At 34.5% G+C, this 24,805-nt stretch overlaps 1 protein-coding gene across 12 annotated transcripts in view; it reads left to right on the forward strand.

The window, feature by feature from the left end:
- Nucleotides 1-24,805, forward strand: part of GRIK2 (glutamate ionotropic receptor kainate type subunit 2) — a 411,583-nt gene that overhangs the window by 106,176 nt on the left and 280,602 nt on the right. For all 12 annotated transcript variants that reach the window (XR_014582476.1, XM_083831531.1, XM_083831527.1 and 9 more), the window contains one exon: nucleotides 21,228-21,395. Coding sequence is in view for 11 of the 12 variants with exons in the window: in XM_083831527.1 (XP_083687653.1) it covers nucleotides 21,228-21,395 (168 nt within the window). In the remaining variant the exon portion in view is untranslated. Of the gene's footprint in view, nucleotides 1-21,227; nucleotides 21,396-24,805 lie in introns of those variants that run through there.

The raw sequence follows: 24,805 nt of genomic DNA on the forward strand, positions 1-24,805 counted from the left end.
TGTCCACAAAGAGAGATTATTTTTTCCTAGAACCTGTAACAACTGAATGATGTTGATCCTTTGTATGTTGGGATCATCCCAGCTGTAATGAAAGTGGGGAGAATTGCTGTATTATTTTGCTTTAAGAAAGATTAAAATAATATTAAACTGCATCATTCATTTAAACATTAGGATTCAGTTAACAGCCATTTGTGTTTGTTTATAAGGTATTTTTATACTTATTTATGAGTATTATTTTGAGTCAGGAGCCTTTTAATTCTTCAGAAATATGTCCTTCAGTAGTGGTAGTGTGATGTGCAGTCCCACCTGGGGAGAAAGCAGGCACTGGGAAACTGTAGCATCATGAGCCTTTAAAACTGTTGAAGGAGGACAGTGCTTGGCAAGTGTAACACACTAAGAAGGAGGTCGATCTGAAAGCTGAGTAGTCATGGGATTTGTAGATCTTGTTAGAAGCTTTTGTAATTTAGCTGCTCCTGCCCACCACTGTATAGGGCCCAAAGAGACGAAGGAGAAGGGTTGGTGCACAGACCAGACATGCTTTACACTGATGGTTACTTTTCCCAGAGAAGAGTTGCCATTTAATTGAGAAAGAAAATAGCACCTTTAGGAAGAGAAGTCTCCCTGGGCAATAGCATTGATCAGAAAGAGAAAATAACCAAAAAATTCAATGCTTCTCGGCAGCCATTAGGAAATGATTGCTATTTCCTTTAATTATTATATTGAAAAGAACAGTCTTGAATCAACTTTTTCACTTAAGTTCAAATCAAATAGGACAATCTACTCTCTTTCATTTTTCTTAACCTTGTGAAATTGTACTAGGACTTGTGATTAGGTTGAGGCTGTGTATATTTCTGTAATACTTGGAAACTACTACATTTAATAACCATGCATTCTTCAAAGATAAATAAACCTCCTGACCAACATAGCTTTCCTACTGTAGTTCATAACTTATGTTTATATTGGGCTGACTCACTAGCACTTCAGTTTTCTGAAGTGTACAAAAAGAGAGAGAAAAAAAAAACTTAGGCAATTATTTCTCTTGTTTTATGATATTGGGGCTCTAGCAATGATAATGTTTTAAAGTGGAATAGTAATGTTAATAGATAAGGTACTTTTTGTATGGCTGTGTTTATTTCTAGCTTCCAACTGCTACAGTTCAAACATCCTCAGGGATGCTACGCTGCCTATAATTACACTGGCTCTCTGGGTTTAGAATGTCAGACCATTGTTATAATGAGGAATTAAATGATGCTATATACTGAGCACTCTATTATGATCTATTTAGAAAAACATGCTTGAGTGTCATTTATTAAAAAATTTTGCCAGACACCTGCCTTAGGTTGTTGGTTTTAGTATATAACTGCTGCTAATATATAATCGATAAGGAACACACTGAAGATACATTATTAATATAGTGGCAGTGGGCCAAAGCAATAAGATATCATTACAACCATCTTGCATAAACAGCTTGCTTTGCACTATAAATTTTTCCTCATCAAACCACATTCTCATTCCTAGATGTTATTCAAGTAAATTTAAAAAAGAAATTGTTAACAACAACATCCATTGTGTAAAAAATGTCTAGAAGATAAAGGAAGTAATGAACAATTGAAGGAGTCTCTTGTTTGGTTATGAAATTGGAGTATATATTTTTTTATGGTTCACAACCATTGTTTGCAAAGGCATTAACCAATTTGTCCTCCTAGAGGAAGAATATATGCTTCACTTTTTGTGATGAACTGCTGGTGTAATGAAAGAAAAACTCTTGGTAAATTTTCCCTTGATCCAAATAAAGTTCACAGAACCAATATCATAATATCTGTGTATAGAAGAAATACTTTAGCAGTTTAGTGGAACTTAAGAGATGATCATTCAAACAGATATTATGGATAGGGAAAATAAATCTAGAATAAAACATGAGAAAAACACTGGAGTAGTTGAGAAAGCTGGAAAGCTGTGTAATATGCAAGCTATTTATCAACTTAATTTGTTAACAAAGAAGTGAAGAAAACATGATGTTTTAATCAGTTATTTAAACAACTAGAAATCTAAATAGAAGTGGTTCTGTACACAGTAAGAGTATTCCAAAACTTCATAGAGTATGTATCCTCTCGTATATTCTCTTTTGGCATTTATATCCTCTACTTTGGTAACATATCCTCCAAACCACTTCTACCACAGTAATTTCTACCATACTATCAACTGCTCTATTTCTCTCTTTGTAAAAAATGCCAATATACTAGTATTACTAGTCAGGTTATTTTCTTTCTTTTGGGACATGAATTCTGGTTTTGGACTTGAACATTTGATTGAGGGAGCATTTGCACATAGTGTTTTTGCTACCTGTTATCACTTCCTTAATTTCTTGATGGCCTCCTTTCAGTCCAAATGTTGATTTGGAGCTATTTTATGAGCCTAGTTACAGAGCCACCCACGTGTCTCTGCATTTATAGAAACAATTGCTTTGTGTGATAAAATTTCTGTACCCTTCAGAGAAGGTGAGATTTTTATAAGGGTTAAACTGTGATAAGCAGAAAAAGGAGATTATCACTGCAGATAAATTCAAACCACCTATAGAACGAAATAGCAAAGTTGATTTCTATCTGTTTTTAAGACAGGAAGATATCAGAATTTCTTCCTTCCTTCCTTCCAACTGTCCGTCTGTCACAGTATTTACCTTATTCTTCTCAGTAGTAACTCATTCTTCAATTCCTGACATGTTTTACAGGCTTGAGGAGTTATGATATATTAAATACATGAAAGAAGTTTCACAAGGTCACTTGGAATGACAAGGTGTACCTGTGCTTGTGTAGACACTATAGACTTAGGCTGTTCTTGAGAGTACGGGTTTTAAAGATGTCTACTTAGACTCTTTTGAACTGTCAGTTTTTCTCCCTTTATCTTATTATGGATTCTGTTTTTGTCAAGGTTGGGCTGAGAAATCTTGCTTGCCAAGCTGATGTTAGTTTTCATTTCTGCTTATGATAATTTATTCTTAAATGACCTGATATTGTGAATAGAATTGCTTAGCAGCCCACATGACATATATGTTATAGATGGTCTTGCCTAGTCACAAGATAGGCAGATTGCCAAATATGTGCAAGGCCACAAGTGGATATGTTTAGTCCCAGCCATCCTCCGATGTGGATTGGCTCCACAGCTCTGGTGCAGCTTGTAACTCTCACCTCTGTCCCTAAGAAATGCATTGCTGGACTCTGTACACACACTGGAGAGTGAGAAAGTGTTGGAGGCAGATAAAATGGAGCGGGCTTTCTTGTGTGTTCTTAAGTGGCAGTTTGGGGGAGAGATGGGCAGGGATTTAATGCAGTGATAAAACGAAGTAGTCACCGACAGAGGCAACAGCTAGGAGAGATTCATTTGGTAAGTGGTAACTGTTCTTTAGAGGTGTTTGGATGAATTTAAAAAGAGGCTGCAAACATCTTTATTTCACATGAGAAGAAAAGGGGCTGCAATTTGGAAGTGCAATGGTTGCATGAGTAGTAGAGGAATGAAGTTGTGTGTGTGTCAGGAAAATCCCTTCAGTCTGTGGCTTCTAAAACAGGTATTTGTCCTTTCCACAACATTCTATTGGTTATTATGAGAGTGCCTTTTTTTTTTTTTTTTGTAACAAAAACAACCAACAAAACAAAACAAAAGAATCATAGTAGTTTCCTTATAGAAAGCTTAAGAGCATACTCCCATGCCCTTAATTGAAAAGAATGTGCTTAGAGAGTTTTTGAATACACCACACAATGTTTGCAGCACCATGACTTTTGCAGGTCTTCTTGACTTTCCCAGCTGTTCATTATTCTGATGCTCTTCTGGGTTTATTTTTCTCGCCCCTACTCTCTGCTCTCCCCTTAGGCATTTAGTTATGTACACTGCTTCAGGTAGATTCTTCTTACAGTCATAATCCCTATAGGTTTTGATATAATGCTTCCACTCTGACATACTGTATTGCAGGTTTGTGAAACATCGCAACTAGGTTTTAGATAAATGCTTTTTATTGTGCTTTTAATTATTTAAATGAAATATCTTTGATAATACCTTGACTTTATTTCACCCCAGTGTGCACACTTTTTGTTGTTGTTGTTGTTGATTTGTTAGTTGAATCTGTCTTGTTGGTTGTGTGTTATTCCTACACTCTCTGTAGAAGATGCAGTACCTTCCAGTTCAGGTGCTGTGTTAATGTAATTAATGTGCTTTTTACCCTCTCTCAAGTAATTAAGAGAGTTGAACCTAATAGTGATTTTCAGGACCGGTATTACATTTGCTTTTTACTGCCCTTTGTTAATGGTCCTTCTGCTGGTGAGAGTGCTTATGTCCCAGCCAAACTGAATTAATTCTTAAATGTATATTTGTGAAATGCTTTTATCAAATGCACCTTTCAGTAGTACACATATGATGGGGGTGCTCATTCTGCTCTAAGTTTGTGTCTGTATCAATTCCCAATAATTCATATCTATACCTTGACGAATAATGTTTATAGGATGGAATACAATATGTTTGTACTATCAGGGGATCTGACTGCAGAGGACAAGTTTGGAGTTGAAAGAGGAGGGTAGAGGCAACCACAATGTATATTAGTTACTGAAAGAAGTAATGCTTAGATCATATTGCTGCAACTGTGATTTCCAAAAAGTCTTTTTCTCACAGCTTGTCTTTGCTTTGATTAATATCATAGGTTTGACTGAACAGGAATTGATTTGGCCTATGACTGCACATACTTTCTTATACTTTCCTACAAACATAGTGAGAGTAGTAAAGCAAGAAAAGTTGATCCAAGTTTTGATTAGTTCTGTCTTTTTATTATTATTATTTTTTTAACTAAATTTCTATAAAAACTGGCAGTCATCTGAGGTTTGAAAACAGTGAAATAATTGATCAGCAATATCCAAAGAAATTTCCAAAAAGATTAAGCAAGTATTTTCCAGGCTTTAAGCCTAAAAATGAACCAAATGAATGGTTCTTAAACAAAACAACTTTTTAGATAGATACTTTTTAGATACAAAGGTATTGATGGATATTGGCAACCTACTGAAGCAAGGAATGTTGATGTATAAGGAACAGGGAAACGAATAAGCTGCTAAAAGAATGCAAATAGAATAACATGGAATCAGTAAGTTGGAAATGAGGGAGGAAAGATCATTAATGATACTTAGAGATACTTTCTGCAAGGTACATGTAACCCTCAATTTATTTGTTTTGTCAGTACACAAACTATCAAGCACTTGAATTCTCAATTCACTGTATTTATTATGGCAACCTTTTCCTCAGCAGTAATAATTCAATACACAATACTTAAATAGCAGAAATTAATAAATAACACAACACTACAAGGAATTTACAGTGTATCCTCACCAGTGAATCAATTTAACGTAGCAGTTCTGGGTGTTATTCACGTGTGACCAAGATAAGTATTTGTAAGATGCAACCATCACCTTGAAGCACAGGGTTGCAATCAAACCCAAGCGGTTAAATTGAAGGACAAATATGTGCATGTCCAAATGGAGCCCTTCAAAGATCACTTGCAATGGTCACCGGTAGGATGGAGAGGAGAATCTTGTGTTGGTTAACCCAACCCCTCAGTAGGCTGGGGAAAAGAACAAGAAGGGCAATAACAAGAAAGAGTAACGCATGGGTCATGAGTTTAATAAGAGGAGGGGGAAAAAAGAAAAGAACACGTGATGCAAAAACAGTCCCACACCATCGTGAGACACATGTCCATCCAATCTCTGAGTGATGGTTACTTTGGAAAACAATTTCCCTGGTTCTATTGTTGAACATGATGTTAGATGCCATGGAATATCCCTTTGGTCATTTGGGTCAAAAACTTTTGCCCATCCCCAGTCTAATCACCAAGGCAGCAGGGTGACGAACAGCCTTGATGCTGCACAAGTGCTGTCCAGCAACAGATTGTTAGTCAATTCATTCTGTAAGACTATACTAAGTATTTTATTTGAAGGATTCTCTAAGGCTACTGACAGTGAGTCCACCAACAACAATAGCATCTGTAAGGGACAGCACATGGGAAAATCACCTGTATCTGGTCTTTTCCACTTAGAATTGTCATTTGCTAAAGTCATACAAGAGGAAAGCAACTAGCACCTTCTAGCCTGGAGTACGAGATCTTTGAGCTGAACTATTCAGAATGGAAAACTGAGTTCAAATATGTTTAGAAATGTTTAAATCTTTTGTTGCTTTTGAAGTAAATAAATTTTAAACTATCAATTTATGATGATCCAGATATGGGCTGCAGAAATTAGAATTGTAAAAAGGTTATTTCATGTTAGAATGTTTATTTTATTTTATATTTTATTTTATTTTAATTTTATTTTTAAACTAATTCACAACTTAGGTTAGTTTGAAACAAAATATCTGAAGACACTGAAGATTTTGAAACAATTACCTTGTTTTTTACACATACTTCTAATTTGTTTTATTCTTGGGTAAATACCTCAACATAGGTAAAATGAAAAATGTGTATTGGAGATTCAATTTCAACTGAAGAAAAAGTATTTTTAAAAAAATATCTTAAATATTAGAGAAGCTTTTCAGAGGTGGCTATGCATAGACTCCCATGAAGGAAAAGATACAAGTAAATGAATATCCAGGGTACAAAATAAATTTAGAAAAAAGCTAAAAAAAAAAAAAAAAAAAGGCAAAGAAATAGTTTACCCTCCCCCCCAAAATGTAAATGTTTAATTCTCCTATCTATATTGCCACCTTTTTGAAAAACAGAATAAATGATTAAATGATCTTTATTTCTTTTCCAGTAAACTTGTTGCCGGATTTAAAAGACAAAATGTCATGCTTCATTGTTCCCATGGCATGAGCAGAATTTCAACTAACTTGTCACTGTTCATTCTGAACAGACCTTTCCACAGGTCTGACTCATTACATATTTGAATTGAATTATAAAGGCACAGTCGTGGTTTGTATACATCAATATGAAGGGCTAGAAAAAATGTTTTTCTCAAAAGTGATCATTAGCAATTATAGTCTAATAATTTAATACCTTATTTAAATCTAGTTTATATGATATATATATATACATGACAACTTTATTCTGCTTCTTTTTAATAATGAATATACAACTGTACTGTGTTAGAAAATGTAGGACCTCTACAGTCTGTTATCTGGTTGTCTGTATGTATCTTAGGTACTCATGTGCAGGTACATACTTGCAGAGAATCATCAGCAAAGAGGCTCAAAGGGTAATAATATAACTCATATTATCTAAACTCCCTCTATAACGAGAAGGAAGAAAAAGGAGACTTAACAAGAACTGATCAGTCTACCTATCTTTGAATCAGTCTCTGCACAGGCCTTTCTTTTTGACTGCAGTAGGAACTGTCATACTAACTTTGACAGTCTTCTAGTAGGATGAGTTCTGTACACATAAATGTATTCTGTATCACCTGTATGACTTTTAGTACGCAAGCTCTATCTTTACAGATCCTTTCAACGTACCTCCAAAAGACTAAATATTATTTAATCTAAATAAAATTAGTTTTATTTATATCAATGCATGTATACTGCCTTAAAGAAACTGAAGTTTAGGGAATAAATTCTGTTTAACTGGATCAGAAGGTGACCATTTTTATGTAACTTGTTTTTTTGCTAGTTATTAGATTAGTTCATGTCAGGTATTGATATCTTAGTTTTCTGAAAAGTGTGAAAGGTTGCAAACATAGACAAAGTTAATTTCTTTTGAAGTGTATGCAGGTTGATGTACCTGAAACTGGGCAGTAGCACTTTGTAAACATCTTTTTTATATCATCTTCAGAATGGCTGCTGAAATAACGTTTTAATTTCTCTTCAGTGAACAACAGTTAATGATGTTCACTTGCAGGATATCATTAAGGGTTATGTAAGAGTATTTAAGTGTTGGATTTTTACGTTCAACAAGGAACAGCGGGGAAGATTTCTGATCTCTTTCAGGATAAAATTCATCTCGTCTTAAGGAAGGCCATGTAAAATATCCAACCCAAAAGCGACATATACCTTATTAAAAATGAAACAAAACCAAACAAAAAATAAAGTGAAACAAAACAAAAAGTAACAGTAGATGAAATTGAATTCATCTCAGAGAGTGGGATTCAGCTGCCATAACATAGATACTATGAGACATGTTGCTTCCAGCCACAGTTTAAAAAGTGCTTGCACCTCCACTGAGTCTTTTGCCATGTCTGCCAGCCTGTACAGGTTGCACCCTGAAATAATTTTAGGCTCTCTGAAGTAGATGTCTATTTTCAGGCAACTGAATTTTGCTGTTCTACCCACAATTGACTTTACACCTTAACTTTAAGTAGTAACTGAGATTGCAAATAATCTTAAATTACTGGGGTGGTGATAATTTATTAAAACTAAACTACAGCAAAACATTGAAACCAGTGCAACGTAACTAACCCTCTGGCTTAGAGTTGTTAGAGAGAGAACACTGGGGCTTAACGAGTGGCAGACGTGAATCTTTAAAGCCCATAAAACGTTAAATGAACATTTTAAAAATGAAAATGGTCATATTCAGTGTCTGTAGTAAATTTAAGCTGCTACTTGCCACACAAAGCATGAACGTAACAAAGTCTGATTTTCTGAGGGCAGTACAGTTTCTGAATGATGATTGTCAGATGACCAATTGTTTGTGCCAGACTCATGTATTCAAAAAGCTGGTGCCTTTTGGTCTTAAAAGGTGTCCAAAGTTTACATCATAAAATTGATTTTTTGGTCCCTTCTTTTCCTACACTGAAATCTTATAATATAACCTAAATAATTTGTTGCTTTGTTGAAAAACAAAAATGATTTAAGGGTTTTTCCATATTAAAAAAGAAAAATAGTTAATGCCACAACAGAGCAAAACTTGTATTAATATAAAGATTTAAATAAAAGGAAATAACTTGGTCAATCAAGTTCCTCTTAATTATAGGTGTTAGGGCTTTTGAAATGGATAAAAATGTTAGTGTATTTTGACGCTTTCAAGGCATTAAATACAATTGACTCTGAACTTTCTGTGTAATAAATTTGAACAACATTTCAATTCTACTATACTTCAATAAAGGAAAAAATATTAGGGCCTATATCTGTCATCTGTGTTGGAAAAATCTTGAAGTTTTTAGACAAATTGCTACTTCTGATGAAGAAATGCATCTCTATACCATAAAGATGAAATGGAGAGAATTCAGATAACAGTTTCGAAGATGTTCTCTCTCAGCCTACAAGCCACCTATTAGATAAACCTGTATTACATAAAGTTGTCTGCTGCAGTTCGCTTCTTTATCTCAGGCAAAATTCCCTGCCTCCAGAAGGTAAAGCTATAGCTCTTCATATTGCAAGATCATCAGCCTAGATTACAAGGATTGTGCATGGAGGTTATATTTCTTTGACTTGTTTTGTCTTGTAATGTTATTAGTTTTTAAGCCACCTTAGGAGGTGGGGGCATATGTCCACTGTGCTACACTGAAAGCTCCTTCTTGTCTCTGCAAAGAGTGAAAATTAGTATTGAATACTTTATAACTAGCATCAAGTAAGGCCCTCTAGTTCTTCTAAGTAAACAAGAAAACCCTGCTTACCTTTTGCAGGACACAGTGTTTTTGCAGAGCTCATTTGTTCCAAGCTTTCTCTTTTCCAGGCTGAAGTATCCTTTCTCATTCACTCTTGCTATAAAACCCATTGTATATTGTTGCCTTCTCTTTCTGTTTTCCAGTTCTATTAAGTCACTTTTGAAATGAGCACAGTTTGGTTCAAGGTTCAGATACGTATTTGCTAAGTGCCTGAACTCCCCTTTAGTCAATGGAAGTTAACAAACAGAATGAGTGAGATGTACTGGTCAGCTGCATAAGAGTAAGGGTCTAACACAATTTGAGACCTATTTGTATTTCAGAGCTTCAGAGCCACCTACATAGATAAGACATGAGACCTGGGAAAGACATACTTTTTACTGTACCAGAGACCAGGAGGGGTAGCTTCAGTTTTTTCGGGTAGCCTGTATGAGGATGTATGCATTGAGTTGCATTGAGTCCTAGATGACTGGGCTCATGTGAGCTAAACTGTACTCCAAGATCCGCAGAATACAGCAGGAACTTGGACTCCGAGAGTACCTATGGGATTTTAAGTATAGGTGTCTTAATCTTCAATTTCAGTGCATTCATCTGTCCCCCAAAGTGGGTTAAAACAAGATGCAACATGCAAGATATTGTCATAGAAGTATTTTCTATATTTCACTGTTCACTAGAATGTCTTGCAGATTTTATTTATTTATTTATTTATTTATTTTGGTGATATTTAGACTGTTTTCCAAATGGAAGTAGTTAAAATAATATTGTCAATACCTTACCCAATTCTATGTTCTAGAATACCTGAAAACAGAGGCTGCAAAGGTTAGTTTTGTGAAAAAGGTAGTTAGGTAGCCCATTTATCTATCTAAAGCAAAATGTCCTTTGATTAAGAGGTCGTTTTTGTTAGACATTGACAAATCCAGTTTTAAGATACAGAATCCTTGAAAAATTAGTTTATATTGTACATGTGGTCCAGGGAACACTTTTCCTCTTGAATAAAAAAAATAAAAATCTATCTTTTTGAGGTTGAAACAAAGAAACAAACCAAAAGTCCTGAACATGAAAAGAAGCTTAACATACAGGTTGAAAAATGCTTTCTTCTTAAAACAAGTATGGTAGAATAAAAGCATGGAGTATTTTCACTGTCTAGACCTCTGTTGTTACAGATGGGACTTCATAATGGAAAAAACAGTTAAAAACTTTTCAAATACATATATATTTTAAGTATACCCATATAAATAAATAAAAAGTAAAGCTAATACTGTGGTCATGCTGAACGAGACTGTATTCTGGTATAACGATGTTTCTGTCTGGAAAAGCTTGGCCATGTTCTAGAAAATTATATAAGAAGAGATGATAAGAAGTAGGAGTTGATTTCTACAAGTTAATATTTATTCCATAAATAGGGTTTGGATAAGTAGGATGCATAGCTCGTACTTTCCTGCCAAAACAAGTTTTCAATTTTTCGTAAGAGGCTTCTAATTCAGTAATTAAAACTTAATTATCAAATTAGTGAACAACTTATTAGGGGATAATTATCACATTAGCTAACAATGTTTTACTGTTTAGACTCAGTACAACAAAATATCTATGTAGCCAGGGATCAATCTAAAACCTAACTCTTGATAAAATTAGTGCTGATTTCTGGTATATAGATGGGATCAGAGTGGAAGGATATATATACTGTGCAAGTATCATATGTATATCCGGATCACATTCTAGTCACAAAGAATATAAACACCTTCCCTTTCATGGAAAAGATAAGGTAATTATTAAGGAAAAAAAAAAAGTCAAATATTCTGCAAATTAGAGAGGAATGTAAAGTGTTCAGTATCTCTGTTCTTCAGATCAAATGTTTTTACCTTCTGCTTCTCTACGCTTTCTGTCCAGCACCTCCAATAATATTTCTACAGGCTGTGAATTAAACACCCTTGGTTTTGTCACTGGAGAAGTGAATCAGTATCTCTGAGATGTGTCATACTGAAACAGACCTCTCTTATGCCTCATTAAACATTTTTGCTTGTTTATTTCAAGATCCCACTGGAATCTGTTCTCCAAGTGAATCTGCCTTAAATTATCAGTTTCTGAAACTCTCAACTTTAATATGTATTAATGTGTTTTTATTGATATTTATCATACTAATTGAGTGGCTTTAGAAATATTATGAATCTGTAGCATATGTATATCCTGTGTAATATTTGGAAGATAAATAGCAAGCAAAAGCTTTCAAGAAGCTTTAAATTTTAGAATTATTCCTTGTTATTTATAGAGTTGATACAGTACATTTCACTTATTTATTTGGAGAGCAATGTTTTAATTTCTGCTTATATGTCATAATGTATAAGTCATGCAATACAGTATGTATAAGTTGCATTGAAATTCATAATTCATCTCAAGTTACCTTATATACCTCTATTGGTGTAACATGGAATATATGAGCTCAAGGAATCTGAATATATATATTTTTAAAGCTTTATATATGAATTTGCTCTTTTTGGAGCAGATGCACCTAATAACTCAGCTTTTGAATAAAAATGATTTTGTTTGTTTATTGTTTGTTTGGTTTTAATTTATTTGATTTTCTTTTTATCCACATTAGCACTTGACAATCTCGTTAAAGAACCATTGCTTTCTTGTTACTTGGAATTTTTATCAGCAGCACTTATTACTTGTATACTTGTTTGCTCATACTATTTGCTTGTTTCTGTACTCACTTTTTTTTTTCCTTTTTTCTCCTTCTGGTTGAAGATTCAAAAAGGAAGTAATTGAGAGGCTACAGAAACACCAATACTATGTGATCCAAACAGCTGGTACATTAGAGGCAGCAATAGTAAAGAACATTTTCCAAATATTATTCAATAACACACTGTAGTCTTCAGAATTTTTTTCCTGAGTACTTAAGTCATAATTCTGTAGTAGCACATACCATATTTTAATGAGGGTAGTGATACTTATGGCAAAAGTGATTTTGGTGAGTTTGTTACTAAGATGAAAACATAATCACTTACCTTCTAAGAAACACTCATATTTAAACCTGCTTGGAAACACGAATATTGAAGTGAAATATCATTGGATGTAATTCTTAAAAATGTTTATTTGTCACATTCAAAACTTTCATCAGTTTGATTTTGAAGATTGATTTTTAATTCTTTTATGGCTATTTTAAGTTTTTCTGCTGTTTCAAGGCATTTCTGTATCAATGATTTCAAACTGTTTCATTGTAATTATCAGGAAACATTTTGAAAAGAAGATGAAATGCTCCAAGCAGTAGTGAGGAAAAGCTATCTCCTGTTAACCTTAAAGACAACATGGAAGCAGTAAACTGTTCCAGTTATGCATTATATCATGGAAGTAAAAACTCCATGTCATAAGTGAAAAATTTAAAAATATTTTCGTGAATTATAAATTACTGAATGTTTTTTTTTTTTTTTCACCTTAGGGTGTCAAGAAGAAGAGAACTTTATTTCATAACCTCTATATACATCCCTTAGAAAACAAGCCACACTGCTTCCAGTCCCTGCTAAACAAGTGGATTTACCAGTTCTTGCCTCTGCTTATTCAGAGGTCACTGAAGAGCACTTGTAAAGTTCTATTTTTTCCATTAAGAAACAAGTTTTTCTTGATTCTTTGAAAGTCACTGCCTATGCACAGCAAAAATACCACAATTCTTTTTGTTCGAAATGTCTGTGGAAAGAAAAGTAGTTCATTAAATATGAGCAATATGGGTTCTTCAGATAGACAATTGCACCTTTCTCCATAATAGTATTCTAAACACCATTTCATTAGCACAGAGATTGCAAATATATATTTTAAAAGTTCTTAATTACAAAAGAAATTATTCTGGTTATAGCGAACAGTACAATACAGTTCTTATCTATAGAATAATATTTAAGAAGCTGCATCTCTTCTGTTATATATTAACAGGCTAGGTATGTCCTTTTTCATTTTCTTCTCTCCTTTTTTAGATTACATAATATGCTTCATAAGAATTGTTTTGGGTTTCTGAAGGATTCTGTCTATGAAAATCTTGAGAGAAGGAAGAAAAGAAGGAAAAAGCAGCTTCTGAACTTACTTAAATAATTTAAATATGTACAAACTCCTGAAAATTTAAATATTAAGCATTTAAAATTAAAAAACCATGCTGAAGCTACTGATGATCATTTATACAGTTTACTTTTGGAGAAGTTTCTGCACAGGGATCCAGATGCCCCAAATTTCATTTACTTTAACAGATCTGAAGCTATTCAGCAAGTCTTTGTTCAGACATTTTTGTGCATTCATTTGCAGGATCCAAATTTTAGTGTTTATGTGGTTCTGTGACTCCAAACAGCCTTTTACTGACTTTTTTTTTTTTCTTTTTAATGCCCAAAGCCATGGTAATAACAGTGCTATTATGGCTTTTTTTTTTTTTTTAAGAAAGAAACTCTTATGAAATGTCATTGTAATTTTAAACTTATGCAAACAAATTCAATAAGGTTTTTGTTCCTTGTTATTTTTGAAAGGAGGAATGAAAAGTTGCATAATTTGAACATTCATATAGGTCTCTTTTTTTTCGGGGGGGGGTGGTGGTGGTGGTGGTGGTGAGATTTTAATGCATATAATGTGATTCCCATTTGCTAGATTCTATAGTGTTTGCTTTGTTGCTTTTAAATTAGGTGGTGGGCAATGCCAAAGTTATCTGGATAACTCGGAATTGACTCTTAAGGGACTCCTGAGTAGGGCATGACAATACTTGATGCTGACAGTGGATTAGGAATTATTTGACCAGAAAAAGCAAATGGAAGTCAAACGGACTGTATAACACCGGTCCCATGAAGTACACTAGCATTGTGGAATGAATCTTAGCAAGCAAGTTGTAAGCTACTGGCTTACAAAGTAAAGTTACCTTCCCACGTCTGGGAAGAAAACATGAGTTCTGACCCTGACTTTCTCTTCTGTTTAAGTAGTTTCTACATGACAGTCATTGAATAAAAATCAAATTCATGGTCTGTCTCTTATGTCACTCCTAGCAGAGTAGCTATGTGATATCTTCAAGATTGCTTGTGTTTTTTTCTGGATCTTGTAGACTGGAAATTCTTCTACGTACGGTAGCCTATCTTCATTCAAGGTTGACAATTGTGATGTATGTCAGTATATTTCCTGATGGCTGGGCCTGGTTCTGAACAGTGAAAGGTATGGGCTTAGAGTTCAGTAGATAATGGAACTTCAGTTTTCTATTTTATAGGTAAGCACTTTGTTGTTTGTTTGAGAAATGTTAATTAACATACCATCACATGTGGAATGAAGGTGTCATTGCAGTTCGCAGTTTGAACTTCCACAAGTTAAGAGCCTTTTGATTTTAGTTTTTAGGCACTTTTCTGATTCATCTTTAAATGCCAAGGGATTCTAGCATGAGCTTCATATAGCACAGTATTTCTCTGCATGCTTGTATACCTACAGTTCCTGGAAAACCTTTTAGTTCTCAAAGGAATTGTCAAGTGATTCCTGATGACTGTTGAACCATAGGCTCTGTGAATTGCTTTTGGAGAATTAGGTGTGCATCTTTTCTAAGTCCTGCTTGAAGAATTGCAATGCTAAGATCACACACTGGGTTCCTCCTTCTCCTGACTCTTTAACTTATTGAAAAGGAAAAAGTAAAGGAAAAAGAAAAGAAAAAAGGTTTTTGCTCCAGTGTTTGCACGAGGATTAGTACTAAATAGCTCAATTTGTAGGAGTTAAGTTCAAAAGACATCTACTTTTTAAATGTCGTCTTATTCCTTGTGAGTGAATCACTTTTATTTTTAAAGCAGATAAAAACTCAGATAAAACTTCCTTTGGGTTATGTTTCTACACTGTGTACAGTCTGACTTCTCAAATATAATCTCAGATACAAATCAATATTTTAGAAAATGAATGAATAGCATTCAGTGTGATGGAAAGAAAAAACAAAACACCTTAGTCTAATATAATACTGGTAGCATTTCATTTATAGTTTGAATGGGTAAGTTAGGTAACTGGTTTTGTCAGTGTTTTGTTATATTTTATGACCAGTATTTTGATTTTATGGTTTAGTATTTTGGTATATTTTATTCTAGAAAGAATAAAACTAAGTGGTCTGTGATTCACACATATTAAGACTAATATCTTAATATAATATAAGCAGGAAAGTTTGAAGATTGTAACTGTCCAGTAAATAGCTTATGAACAGACATAACAGACATGATGTTTATCAGGGGAAAAAATACCTATCACATTTTTATGCAACAGAAATAAAAAGCCGAATCAGTCATGTGCATACCATAATATTTGTGAAACTAGGTAGTTATGAGCAGGACCAATGTGTGTTTTTTGTTGTTATTTTGTTTTTGTATTTTTTTTTGGGGGGGGGGAAGGGGGGGGGGTGTAATTTTTTCCAAAATGTGTGTCAGGCTTTTTCAGTTAGAGAAAAAATGATTTGAAAATCAGAGAAAGCAGAGATGGCTGCTGAACTAAAATGTCAATTCTTTTTTGATATTTTTGGTGGAAAATGCTGAGCTTTTCATTTGAACATTCTCAGAATATATATATATTTTTTTACTTGTAAAATTAAAAGAAAAAAAAACAGATTTACTTTTTCCTTGAAAAATAATAACACCTACATTATTCATCCTAATTCGGGCGTTACATAAATTGTGCTTTTTGATAAAGTGGTACTATCTTTTTTCCATTTTTCAACTGTTTTTGGAGAAACTGTTACTACTTCAGTATTATACCAATGACTGGTTTTTCCTTATAGGTTATGTTAAATGAATTTGGTCATATACATATTTTCTCAGTACTGACAACTGCAGTGAAAACCCCTAGTTGATTTCAGGTTCAGTAAAAGCAGTTGTGGTATATCAAGATTAATAGGAGACCTGAATCAACCAGGATGTCGTTGTTAGAGTATCAATATCACTGATACAGTATTTAAAGACTGTCTTACAATTGCTCTTGCATATATGGCTTGTATTGTCCTGTCTGAAACGTTCCTCATTACAGTGATTCTTCAGATGTTAATCACTACCAGAATGTTGTGAGCTTTAGCGAAGTGGCTATCATGACAGTAAAAACCTGAAAAAATGCTCAGCTATAGAGTAGTCACCTACTGTACACAGTCAATAAAATTTTATGAGGTACAGATTAAGCTGAAGTTACGTGATGCCATATTTCCTACCCTTTTTGTTATAGGGCAGGGATGCATTGCCATATCATTTACACTGTAAATGAAGACGTCATACATGAGACCATTAAAGCAAGCTAAGCATTAAATAGGAATTTTACTACTCCTTTAAAGTTTTCTGTCTCTATTGTGAGGTAGCGGAGAAAAATCAGCTGTTTCCTCTAGGATGTGCTGCTGATCACTCAGAAGAACTTGTGTTTCTGCCTATTATAGATCTGCATGTGGTGTTCGCTCTCTATAGGTACCTTAAAGGAGGCTATAGCGAGGTACGGGTTGGTCTATTCTCCCATGTGCCTGGTGACAGGACGAGGGGGAATGGGCTAAAGTTGCGCCAGGGGAGGTTTAGGTTGGATATTAGGAAGAGCTTCTTTACTGAAAGAGTTGTTAGGCATTGGAATGGGCTGCCCAGGGAAGTGATTGAGTCACCGTCCCTGAAGGTCTTCAAGAGACATTTAGATGTTGAACTTAGTGATATGGTTTAGTGGAGGACTTGTTAGTATTAGGTCAGAGGTTGGACTAGGTGATCTTGGAGGTCTCTTCCAACCTAGACGATTGTGTGATTCTGTTAAAATAAGAAAAACCCCAACACCTATATTTTCTCAAGCTGTTAGACAGAGATAGGCATTGGCTTGGCTGATTGTTCATGTATCAATGGCAAGATATACGACTGTTCTGTGTGCTTATCTGAGAGCATGCAGTGCATTCCTCAGCTTGATTATTAATAAGGCTATCCCGAATGAAATGGTACATTGGTAGCAGAGAAAAAGCGTTGTTGGGAGGGAACAGCATGATTCAGTATGCTATAACAGCTTTGGGAAGCCAGTATCCCTTTACAATTGAGTGCAGCTGATACAATTGAGTGCAGCTGAAGTGCAAAGCCAACCCTTTTTATACATTTGCTTTCCATTTTATTAAAAACATCTAGTATAATTTCTGGCTTGTCTTCTAGTATTAAGCCAGTGGATTTACACAATATTTTCTTTTAAAAAATAGTCAGAGTTTTTTTTTTTTGGCTACTACTTACATATTCAGAACAAATACAACAACATAAAAGTAAGGACAAGGCAATTTGAAGTTACCCATTGAATTTCTACTTGCACCTTAGGCAACAATGGAGAAAACACCCTGTAAAACTCCCCATTCCTGTCAATTCCTGAACTCATTCATGTGCTGAAAATATCTGGAGCATAGACTTCCACACATGCTCAAAAGGGCTCCCAACTTGAGAACAAGGATCTGTTTTATGCCTATGTTCTGAAATTCAAAATGTAGATATGTCTCTGCCTAAGCTTCTGCTCTGCTTATTGTACAAGTTGCACACTACATTCAAGAAGTTCAAGGAAAAATTCTGGTGCCCTGAGTGCAGTTCACCAAATCTAGCAGCTACTATTCAGTATGGAGGAGCCTGGCATTTTTGCATGTTAGAAGGATATGGTGCAGTTTAAGAACCTGTTGATTCTCTTCTTAGTGTGAAGATTACAATGAGCCTACATCTTTCAGCATCCAAAATATTTAATTATGGGATGTTACCCCCCCCCCCCCCCCCCCCAGCTTCAGCAGACATATACAGGAGTAGCATAAAACTGAAATGAAAGGAGACTAGTGGAAGTTTGACATCTTCCAAGTTAGAAAATACAAACACATAGTCTAATCTATACTCTTCTGGGGTTCTTATTTTTTTCATTCAGCATATATCTAATATGAAATGCGAAAATATTCAGAAGTAGGAAAACAGAAGCTATGGTTTCCTTCCTCCTAGGAAAATAACCTAATCATAAGACAACAAAAGCAGGTTGTTCTTCCTACCTCTGGTATTCTTAGCAACGGAAATTTACCCAGACCATGTGCTGCCAGCTTTGTAGGGGATACATTTATCACAGGGACAGAAAATGTGTGATTGAGGGAAGAAACCACTGAATGGAGCACATGGGAAATTATACATGCTATTGCCACTTGCAGGAGATAGGGACTTTGACATCTTCATAATATTGTCTTACTATATGATGGACTGTCATTACCATTAGGAATTAAACAGATATGGGAGGTCAAAACCCATTTTTATTTTTCTTATGCTGAGAATAACGGCTGCATCTTTGACAAGGATTTCCCCATCTCAAGAATTTAAGAGATGAGGAGAATGAAAAATACAGGAATAAAGAAGGAAGATTTTGGTGAGCTTCAGAGAAATAGAAATTAAAGAAGAAAATCTTCCATTGTAAAAATTGCAGGTAGAAGAATGCATTGTATTGCTTGTTTCTTTTTATGAATCCATTCTCACTTAGGATATGATCTTTTTTTTAATGTGTGATATATGTTTATTCATAAACATTTAAATAACTGTTTTCCAGGTACCTCTAGGAAAGTCTACAAAATTTGTCTTAATTCTCATCATATTCATGGAAACATTTTTTTTTCCTTCTGCGTTAATATCTCTATTTAGCATTTATTCATTAATTTTTATCTTTCTGCAGTATTTTTATCTTTTTTCCCCAGATCAGAATAGAATTCTCCTGTATGTCACGGTCAGATTTACGATGTTTAGATGCAGTAAGCACACACGATCTTGTCCATCAGATATCATTAGAGAGAGAGGGGGGACTTGATTAATTCCCAAAGCAGGTTGCCTTCCCTGTTAATTTTGTATTATTGTTTAAACAAATATGGTCAATTTTTCAGTTTTAAAATGTACTAGACCTATATTTATCTGAATGTCATCCAACTTACTTTTGTTTTAGCCTCTGAAGTATTGTTATGTTGGCTACTAATTATGTGTAATCTTATATGCTCAGTCAGGCTGGATCATTTCCTGATATATTTGTATTTTTCTCATGTTTGTCTCTCCCATCAATGTTTCATTTTCAGTTTTAGATTACTGATATTTAAGTAATTATTTGTCATGTCTCATCTCACTGGCTAGTACTTGTGCTTTTAAGTTAATATGAATTGAGCACCTGTCTCTAGGGCTCTCCCCGGGAATTTGAGAGCTTACCTGTAGGAAAAAAGTTAACACCTGTTCTTCCTCCTGAAATGGGAAACAAGCTGGAAGAAGCAGGAATTTTGCAAAACTGAAAAGCCTTTTTATGTTTATTAATATCTGAAAGGGAAGGAGTTAATAACTAAATACACATTGCTTTTGCTTTAGAAATGGATTATCTAGTTGGGTGCCCAATAAGACTATTTACTAACTGAGGTAGTTTGCAAAGTTCAGCCTTAATCAGCTCCTGTACATTCAGATGCTGAGAACTTCCTGATGAGAAAGCAGTATAGTGTTGAATAAGATTTTTTTTTGATAATACAAAGCCAGGTAGCAACATTACTTTCAAAAATAAATATGCACACACTAAGAGAAAGTGAATGACAAACATTTATTGCACTGATGCAATGCCTGATTTGTCCTTGTATGATAATCAGTGGATGTCCTCCACATTATTATTCACAGATACTGTTAGCATGAGGACAGAAGAGGCCATACTGATGCTGATTGTTTTGCTGAGCCATTTCATGACACCATAGTAAGGTCATATCTTTAGATATGACTTTTACTGTCACCATATCTTTGGCCTTTCCAGACCCATGAATAAATTGTTACCCCAAAACATGTGTTAATTTACATTTCATGGACGATGATGTCTCATGACAAGATGAGAAGGTCTGAAGTACAGCACTGTTCAACAATCTTGTTTGGTTCATTTAAGATCAAGTCTGGCTCAGAAACATTCTAGAAATTGCCTGTCATTTGCCTGTCCTACTCTGGCAGTACGCTTGGCCGATGCTTTCGCTTTGTGATGGAGCTTTATGTAGAGTATAGTTGATTCCTCTGTTGAGAATGAGGCTAACATGTACATGCAACTCAGTGCAGATGAGAAAAATTTGAATCTTTGGTCAACATATTTATCAGTTCAGGCACACAGTCATGCTAAAATGTCTATGCATCTGCATTTTTAGAGGCAGTCTGGGGCGTCTCAGTAATATCCTGCTTCTTGTGCTTCATTTCCAATGAATTCTCAGTTCATTATAGCTGCATAATAAGTCTAGGAATAATAGAAAACAAGACTCCAGAAATCTTGCACTTGCACATCTGGAAGGGGTAAATTCAGTCCTTTCAGGTTTAACCGTGTAAAATAATTACATATTCTTCATCCCTATTCTATTTTGCTTCTAAATTATTTATTATATGGTCATTTTATTATGTGGTTATTTATTATATGGTTATTTTATATTGTCTTTTTATTCACAATAGTAAAGTAAATGTAAAAACAAACAAAAAACAGCACAACACATTTTCTTTAAGGTAAATTTGATTAAAATATACTGTTGTTAGCTTATAGTTTGAGACAAACCTCACTGAAATCATGAGATATTTTGCATTAGTTGCACTGTATCAGGCTTATTAATCTACCGATCATTAAAAATGTTCCTGTATGCTATTTTGGCTTAATAGTGGTGTGTTTTTTTTCTTTTTTTTTTTCCTTTCTCCTTTCCCTCACTACCAGGAGGTATTTTTGAGTGTGTGGAATCTGGTCCAATGGGAGCAGAAGAATTAGCCTTCAGATTTGCTGTGAACACAATCAACAGAAACAGAACTCTTCTGCCAAACACCACATTAACATACGACACCCAGAAGATAAATCTCTATGACAGTTTCGAAGCATCCAAAAAAGGTAACCTTTTGCATATTTAATTTCTTTAATCAGCAGATGACTCCCTTGCTTTACCTACTTGAAAAAGTCTGTCCATAAAGCCATATGCAATGACACTGTACAAGGTTGTGCCTGACATCAAAGAAATGTTTTAAAGACTGCCTTTTGAAGACTGTAATGGTAACTATTTGGAAATTTAATACATCAGCTTTTCTCCCACTGCCCTGTCCAAAAGCTATTTCTTTAAATGTTTAAAATTGCAAATCATTTTTACAATTTTTTTTTGAGCTTTGTGATTAGGGTGTTTTTGAGATCAGCTCCTCTGGAATTAGAAAACACTACCACCAGATTTTTCCTGTAAAATGCCAGCTGCTCCCAACTTCCAGTGAACTTGGAAGAGGAAGGGAGTTCAGCCCACAAAACTAATTATTCAATGGTATAGTCAAGACTATATGCCATTAGGCCTATTCAGAGTGGCTTATTTCAGAATTGTTAGTCATGTAACAGAACACTTTTGTACAGGTGCAAATGTCAGTGTGTTTTACTTGAGCTGCATTGCATGAGCTGTAATGTTTCAGTGACTTCCTTACCCATGTAGGAGTTATCCATGGGTTAGGCTTTCCCTGAACATAAAGTACGTCATAACATCAGAAGTGAACGTTTTATAGATGGGAATATGATATAGCGCTTTCAATATTACCAGCAAAACTTAATCTGAGGCCATGAGGTAAATAAAATCGGGTTCTTAATATAGAAGCAGTTTCCATCTGCTGTTTCCAACATCTTTAGAGGAAAGCCTACAAAGAAAGCCTCCTCCTTCATTAAGTCTGCTCCAAATCTAGATGTGAACTTTTATGACTTAATGGCTAAAATTTCATTTCCAGATATTCAACAAGGCTCCAATTCAATTTTAAGTATTTAATCACTTTAACTACATCTCTGCTAATATCTTTAGCATATGTATGTCTTGCATACTTAATCAGCTGTGTTTTTCAAAGGAGAGCAAGTGGTTATAGTATAGCACATTTTATATAAGCTTAAAAATTAGGTCTGTTCTTTACTGTGTTGTTACCAGGTGAACATCTAGACCTCAGTTCAGAAGTTTTCTCCAAACTATAAACGATTTTCTTAAAAAAAAATAAAAATAAAAAATGAACACTTCCTAAATTTTCAAATCTTTGATTCTCCCAAAAATTGTTTTGAGATTGCTTTACATTCTAGTCTACAACATTGTGATGCCACATGAAAGTTGTACTCCATCATTGCCATGCTCTAGAAAGTACAAAACCTTAGTAAATACTATATGCACTTTATAGGTGAAAATACAAAAATGTGATGACAGAACTTAGTAGGACTGAATTTTGCACTGTATTGCATGTTCTTTAACAGCATGCTTTTTTTAAAAATAAATTGAAGAGACAATTTCATATGAATGTTACTCTTAACAAGAAAATAAGGGTAAAAGGATAAGAGGTCAACCTTATGGCAGGTTTCAACCTTAAGTCTGCTAAGTGATCTGGTCCACAACATGTCATACCCTGTGAAGACTTTATGCAATACAGGATTTTTGGTGCTAAGTAGAATTAAAACATTTGTAGCCATGTTAGAAATGCTACTTGGGAGAAGCTGCTATGTCAAAATATACACGAAGTACAACTTTAAAGTGAAATACAATACTGATTAAAATCAGTCTAGAAACAATGAGAAATATTTTTTCCTCTTTTGTTAAACATGCAGAGTTAATCTTGCTAACCTATTTTTCCTGTTTATTAGTCAAATTAACCATTCTAATATAAGGCTGTCTCTTCTTTGCAGAAGAGATTGTGAGAAATGGGGTGAACTACCCTTCTAATACATATTTTTTGAAGTGTTATTCTGATGTTTTGGATGATGGGTTAAAGAAGGTTCTGAGAGAACTCTTTCTGTCTCAGCCAACAGTGAATGAATGGGTTGATCCTTAATTCTGGCCTCTCCTTTCTCTTTTCCTCCCCATCTCCCAAATTCAACTGCCTCCTGATTCCGGTACATTCTGTCTTGTGAAATTTAATGACATAGTTTCTCCTCATTCCTGAGGGAGGATGTAAGGAGTGGAGATATCTGTTCTGGGATCTTTAAGTCTTTCTGGAGATGACAATACTACTTGTAGTCCTTACTTAGGGTAAGGCTTGAAGGCTCCAAGCTCTAGCCATAATATTATGTTGCTAATTCTTGATAGAATAGAATAGTTCAAGTTAGAATGATAAAATGTCATTGATTGGATATATTGAATAGATTGGATATATTCATTGTTCCCACTTGCATCTTGCATGAGAATGCAAGTCTTTATTTGTAACTAGGCTGTATCAAAATCTGTGTAATCTTCCAGTGCTAATAGCTTTTTGCATCATCAATTCACAATACAGCCAAATACATTTGTGCTGACAGGTGCTTTAGTTCAGAACCAAAGGCTAAAGGTTAACATAAAATGGTTCATTTTATTATGATGGCTCCAACACAGAGTTTTAACAATGAGGTTTAAGCATTTGACTCATTTTGTGGTTCATGATTATGTCCATTAGTGAGCAGGCAGGCACTGCATCAAAAATAGCCTCTTTAGACCTCTTAGTAACACATACTTTTGAAGTTGATACAAATGAAATATTAATGGATTTTTAAAGGTACTATACCAAAGAGCAACGTGAAGGCAAGATGATATTTCCAAGATACTATTTCAGTGAAGAATAATGTAAATGCAAACAAAATATCCCTCAATGCAGTACAAAAATTGGTATGCATCTGATAGAGCCAGTGCTGTATTAAATCACGTATGAAAGCATTGCATTATTCAAATCTTGGAAACAGAGGAAAAAAAAAAAAGCCTATTGAAAAACCATCTGGTAGCTATTGCTGTTGTTAGTGATCCCATTTACTGACATTTGCATAAAGCTTGTTGATTACTCTTAGGAAGGGCAATATTAGCATAAATGTTTTTTTTATCAAGCTAGTCATTTAGGCCCTGATCCGATACTCACTAATGCAATGGAGATCCTGTGTGTATATGAGAAGTTCTCTTAAACCACTGGTGCTCTGCAAGAATAAAAAGGTGTGCCAGCACAGTTTCTGGAATGCAGTTGAGACACTTAGCAGTATTTTCGTCATGTTGAAAAGGACTGACATGCACAATTAAAACAATTAATTTTGCTTTGCTGAGAAAAAAATAATGCAGCAAAATTTGTTTCTACTGCTTCTTTCCTCAGCTGTCAGGAACATTGATGGTAGTGAAACAATATTAATTAATCAAACCTCATATAAATACTCATATCCACATTGGATTATGGAGATACTTTTCATTGCTTCTCTCTAACAAACAGGCTGTTTTCTTAGAAGGCAGAACCTGTTGTGTTCCAGAACTGCATACTCATAGAGGTTATTTCTGTAGTGGCAATTTGAAC

The sequence above is a fragment of the Anser anser genome (genome assembly GCF_964211835.1).
Source record: "Anser anser genome assembly, chromosome: 3".
NCBI lineage: Eukaryota > Metazoa > Chordata > Aves > Anseriformes > Anatidae > Anser > Anser anser.